General features: G+C 56.5%; 1 protein-coding gene across 7 annotated transcripts in view; it reads right to left on the bottom strand.

Annotated features, from left to right (window-relative positions):
• Positions 1–10: 10 nt before the first annotated feature.
• RAD54L2 (RAD54 like 2) overlaps positions 11–6,002 on the bottom strand; it is a 95,227-nt gene continuing 89,235 nt past the window's right edge. For 6 of the 7 annotated variants that reach the window (XM_082321142.1, XM_082321145.1, XM_082321144.1 and 3 more), the window contains one exon: positions 4,343–5,795. In XM_082321142.1, coding sequence (XP_082177268.1) covers positions 4,807–5,795 — 989 coding nt within the window. In that variant the 3' untranslated portion in view covers positions 4,343–4,806. Of the gene's footprint in view, positions 2,652–4,342; positions 5,796–6,002 lie in introns of those variants that run through there. The other variant, XM_082321147.1, reaches the window with a different exon arrangement.

Genomic DNA, 6,002 nt, shown 5'->3' with positions numbered 1-6,002 from the left:
CAACAAATTGTTCAAAGTCTCTGTTCTGGGAGATCAGGCGAGCACATCCCATTCGACAGAGAGAAGAGGGAAGCACATGATCATGCGTGGGGCCAACCGACCGACCCACCCTGCTAGTGATACTCTTCTTTCCAACCACAAAAAGACAGGCCACAAACTAAGGCGGTAGTAAAAAAGAAAAGGAAAAAAAAAAAAAAAAAAACCAAACCAAAACAAAACCCAAAACAACAGAGAACCCAAAATGAGACTCAGCGATGGATTCCTTCAGGCTCCTGTGGATCTGCCAGAGACTCCAGCTCCACACCAGGTGCCACCAAGGTGGGAGCCACAAAGCAGCAGCGCAGCCAGGGGCGGTGATGGTGGTCCAGGAGGCGGCACAGGTTGCTCTCCCTCATTTGCACCGTTGTCCCTTGCACTTGCTCTGCTCCAGTTTCAAGGAGCCATCATCCCCACTGCAATCTAGCTGGACTATGTTCCCCTTTTAACCTCTGCCCCCCACCCCAGCCCTCCCCCCGGTCCTTCCAAGATTGGATTAACAAAATTCATCCCAGAGTAGCGAGAAACACCAGTTGTGAAGGTATTTGCTGTACTTGTCCCTTTTGGCCTGGAAGCCATCCACAAACCAAGAGCAATTCTCTTGCATTCCACCATTTGCTGACATCGTTAAGCCAAAAAATACACCGTTTCTAGTGAAGCCCCATGGAAATCCCATGCGTTGCTTGCTGGAATATTTGCTTTCTGTGAGTACCTGCATCCACCCCACCAAGCTCCCAGGTGTTCTGGGGGGCAAAGGTGCAGCAGATTCTCCATGGGCTGGGCTATGTTGCCCCCACCCTGCAGCCCCCCACGATGCCCCAAAAGCTGCACTGGTGGGCAGGCAACAAGACCACTGAGACCAGGGCACACAGCAGCCACAACCCTCCCTGTGCCCGTGGCACCATGCCCCACAGCTGTACCCAGCCTTCGCCCAGCTGTCCCCAGGAGTGGAAACCTCCCACCCAAGGGAAGGGCTGAGGGCTGGGTGCTGACGCAGAGGGCAGCCAGCCCACCCGAGGCCCCTGTGGCTCTGCCCTGGCCTCTGGGCTGAGCTCAGAAATCCACCTTAGTGTCCCAAAACCTCAGCAGAGAGTCCTGCACTGCTGTCCTCAGTGTCACCCGCAGCTCTGCCGCCAACTGGCAGCTGCTTCCGTCAGGTCATTTGGAGACAGAAATTCAGCAGCAAAAGGAAAATTTAACCCGTGCAAGGAAAGCCCCTGTTCCAGGCTCAGGAAAACTGAGACGGGACCCTCTGCAGCAGAACCACGTGCTGAAGAGGAGAAAAGTCTGGGGAGGGCAGATGAGGGGGAGAGGGAGTCCCATGGGAGAGGAGTTTTAGAGCTCAGAGAGGTCCCCCCCACTGGGAAAGCCCCTGGATAACCCACACACCCTTGTGGCTTCTGTGGAGTGGAGGAAATCCTTCCCACAGTGCCGCAGGACAGCGGGTGCCTCCGGCTGCCTCGGAGCAGCCCCGGTCGCTGCCAGTCCCCAGGAGAACCCCGTGGTCAGGGCGTCACAGCTATCTCTGCGACTGCCTCTCAGCTGAGACTCAGACGGAGCCCAGGGGGCCTGGCCCCTCATTAAGGGGGTGCTCAGGGCTGGCCCGTGGGGCAGAGAGGTGCTGCACTGCCCTGCTGTGCTCAGGGAGGGCAGCTGGGACTCCACTCAGGCACTTGCTGAGCAGGGACAGCATGCTGCAGCTGCCCAGACCCATGGATGTCTGCCAGCAAGAGGACGCCCCTTGCAGCGGGTCGTATCCAGGGGCAGTTACACCACGGCAGGGTAGCAAGGAGTCTCCAAGCCACCATGGCCATGCAGGAGCCAGGAGAGCCCTCACACATCGCCCTGGTGCCAGGAGGTTAATGGCCAGCTCGTGGCACAAAGCGTGTGCTCTGTGTCAGCCAAGCGCCGGCCGCCTCCAGCTCCTATGGCCACAGGGCTTGGGCTATGCCAGGGAACCCCAGGAGGACATGAGACAGCAGCATGGGGATGTGCCAGGGCCTGCTCAGGAAGCCCCAGGTGCTCTCCTGGAGAGGCAAGGAGCAGAGACAATGGCATGCAGTCACAGGTACTGCATCCAGAGCCGCAGTACCAACTGCCCCCAGCTGAATCTTCATGCCTTGTCCCAGCACAGAGCCACAGAAAAGCCCCATTCAGAGAGGGCTCGGGAGGGTCCCTCAGATGAACCCCACTACCCTGACCACCACCAGTGAGGACCGGGGCTGCGGCAGGGCTCTGGTCAGGGTCTGCTCACTTTCTGGCCTCCCCCACACACCCGCAGGTCTCAACACTTGCTACTCTCGACAAGGAAAGCCCTTGCCTAGGTCCATTCCCCAAATCCACCGGAAAACTGACAGCCTCACAGGGATGCAATGGACATCTGGGGAAGCTCGTCATACAATCAGTGTCACAGGGTTGTGCATGAGGTGGACACACAGAGCACAGGAGGGCATGACTCACAGACGCAGCACTGTCAAGTCTTTGGAGAAACTTGCATGAACACCATCAGCTAATTTGCTTTGTTACTTTTGTGGGGGGGTTTGATTTTTATTTCCATGGTGCATCCAAAGACAAGTTGTCCAGCAGTTTGCTCAGAACCCCTCGGTTTTCAACTCCTAGGATATGTTAAAGAAGAAAGCACTATTTTAATGTTTGTTTTTTTAAAAAAATAATTAAAATAATTTGCATAGCTAAACTGTTGATCTAAGGCTTCTATGAATGGTGTGGTTATGTTTGACAGACAATGTCCATTAAACAGAGAAAGACACTAGGAAAGCCCCATAACATTTTTTATTGTGTTTTTGTAACACACGCGTGCACACCCCTCTCTCTCTCTCTCTCTCAGGAAGGGAGGTCCCCATCTTCCAGCACCCCTCTGATGGAGGATGTCAGGACATCCTGCCCTTTCCTACACCCAGTTGGCCCAGCAAACACCAGCGACTGCAGCTTCCACAGCCTGAGAGGTCCCCTACAAGCTACCACTGCTCCAATGTCCCGGCCATGCTCCAGGGACATCCCACACAGGTGAGCACATCTCCTGCCTGGTGACATCCAGATGTGACAGGGAGGTTCCCAGAAGTCTCCATCCTAATGTGTTCACACACACAGTCACACACACCAAGTCCAGCTGCACTTGGGTAGCCCAGTCTCTCCTTAGGAGCCCTGGCACCGAGGCGAGCAGCCAGTGTGTTCGCTGTCGGGGCTAGGGCCAACATCTGCACGCACATGGCAGAGCAGGGCTAGGCCAAGTGCTGCTCCCTGCGTGGGGAAAGGCGCTTCTGCTGCAGGAGCTCTGCCTTCCCAACCACACGCCTCACAGCCCTCCTCCTCACTAGGAATGAGCACAGGAGGCTTCCACACGTGCTCCTCCACCTGCCCCAACATGACAAGAGGACTCCATCCTTCCTCTGGCTGCTGCAGAACACCCGGAGCAGCTCCTCCTTGCTCTGGCACGATCCCCCAATAGGGTACATGCAGCCAACACAACACAGGTCAGCAACAGGCAATCTCTGCAGCTGGGCCTGCTTCTAGGCTATGCTTTGGTCAACTGGCTGCTTCTCCCCACACAGACAACCCAACAAGCAACCACTGCATGACGGAGGCCAGCATTTTATTTTTTTTAATACGGAAATTAATTTAAAAGTAGAAAGAAAAAGAGTCCCCCAAACAATAAATATTATGCCTTCATGAAATAAATTAATGTAGAGATTCTGTGCAGGGGGAAGTCGCTCCAATCACAGATTCGACAGCAACCGGCACTGGGTCCAGTGTCCCCTCCCAACCTTCTCCATTGCCTTGTGCAGTGGAGAAGCAGCAGCGAGTCCTCCTACCCCTGGATCTAGTGGGCCACGGTGGGGCGAGATGTGGCCTTCACACAGCCTGGCAGGGCCATGGAGCTGGGGAAGTCACCAGGATTCCCCTCCAATAGCCACCAAGATGTCTAGGATTGCTCCACTCATCTGGCACACAGAGCTGGCATCAGAACCACAGGACCAACCTACCTTAGAGGGGACCCTCCAGAAGGGTCCAGGGGAGCCCCCCACCAGAGCCCTGCCCTTCTCGCTGCAGCAGGAGCCTGCCTGGAACCCTCACACTAGTTTCATGTGAATTTGAAGAGGGTGACAAATTGTTTGTGGGGTGTTTTTTTTTTTTTTTTCTTTTTTTTTACATCAATCCCTCCCCCCACCCCCCCACCCCCACCCCAACATACACGACGTAGAAGCCCCCCCACTCCCTCCCCGGTAAAAACACTTTGTCCCCAACCTCTGCTGGAGTCGCCCCCCCCCCCCCCAGCCCACACCTCCCGGAGTGAGAGAAGTTCACAGATAAGGCAGTTCGTGTGAGAGGGAGCTCGGCCCTGCCAGCGGTCAAGCCCATGCCTTCAGGCCTGAGAAGGGCAGTGACTCGCACCACCAAGCCTCCCCCTTCCAGACAAGACAGAGAACAGAGAGACAGACAGACAGACAGAGCATGGGAGGGAGGCACTCCTATGGTTTGCATTGCTGCTTCCCTCCTCCCCTGGCTCTTGCTCCCCCGGCCCTTGCAGGTCCACTCTATCCCCCTCCCATCTCCCAGCCCCTAATACAATTCAGATCCTTGACAGCTAAAAAACAACAAAACAAACCAAAAAGAACAAAACAACCCCCACGCCACACCCTTTGCATCCTTCTCCACCCACTGCCATGGCCCAGAGGGGAAATCCTGACTCCCAAAAAGGTCCTGCAATTTTTGCCTCCTGGCGGAGCTGAGACCAAGCAGGAGCTGGGCCCATTATTTCCCTGTGATCTCTATAACATCGTCGTCTTTGTCCTCATCATTAGAGCTGCATCCCACCTCTGGGACCTCCTGGGGTTCAAACTGAGGCACCTGGGACCGAAGGAGGCCCCCGGCCGGGTAGCCCGAGTGAGGGGACATGTAGCCAGGGTAGGCAGATGCCATGCTCCTGGGAAGGCTGCTAGGCAAGACGGGGGCTGGGAAAGGAGCAAACATCCTGGGCTCGGGCAGGAGTGACTGCGTGAAGGGAAGCGAGTAATTGGGCAGCACCCCCGTCAGAGAAGGGTTTAGCACGAATGAGGGGACGCTGGCGGTGGCTGAGGTAGCAGCAGAAGAGCTGGCGGTGCCGGCTGTCAGCAGAGGGTCAGTAGTCACAGGGAACACCAGATGAGGGTCTGGGAGTAAATTGGGCAGCTGGTAATAAGAGGAGCCAGTGCCCATGTACAAGGAGTTTCCTGGTTGGGAGGCAAATGGATGGGTTAGGTTGTGGTTTAAAGAGACAGGAGGCATGGCGAACCCACCAGAGACGGGGTACCCGTGTTCGTACGGCTGCACGGATGATGGCAACTGGCGCTTCTTCTGCTGCCTGCGGGCTTGCTCCTCCGGAGCCGATGGTGAGGTTGACTTGCGCTTGTTGCCCCGTAAGTCCAACACCGAGTGGGCATCGACGTGCTGGCTGGTGGCCGGCAGGGCTGAAGACACAGAGGGAGCCATGCAGTGAATCCCCACACGCTGCTCGGCTCCTCGGGCTGCTAAGCCGGGCGTGTTGTCCGTGCGAGCAGGGTGGCCTTGCGCTGCATTGGTGCTGGGAGAGCTGTGCCGGGACTCCCGGGCAGCTGCTGCCTCTGCGTACTGCTGCAGCTCGCTGATGATCTCAGGGCTGTCGGGGGATATGGGCCGAGTGAGCTCCTCCGCGCTGGGGAGCTGCGGTGATGAGGCACTGTGTCTGCCATTGCTTGTGGACTCCAGTGAAGAGCTCTGGGAGCCTGGAAACAAGGAGACGGAGCAGGTAAGAAAGACAACCTTGGAGAAAAACCTGGGGGCCAAGAAACAACAGTGGAAAGGAAGGTGGGGTTATCATGGGAATATTGTGGGGTCAGCTCAGAACACGGGCGTGATGGAAGGCAGTGAGGGAACACGCCCCAGACGCTTGGGTAGGAAAGCACATGAGCAAGCCTCACACAGTGCTCACA

This window comes from Platalea leucorodia (genome assembly GCF_965183815.1).
Source record: "Platalea leucorodia genome assembly, chromosome: 9".
NCBI lineage: Eukaryota > Metazoa > Chordata > Aves > Pelecaniformes > Threskiornithidae > Platalea > Platalea leucorodia.
Note: the sequence above shows the minus strand (reverse complement) of the source record. Positions and strands in the feature narration are given on the sequence as shown.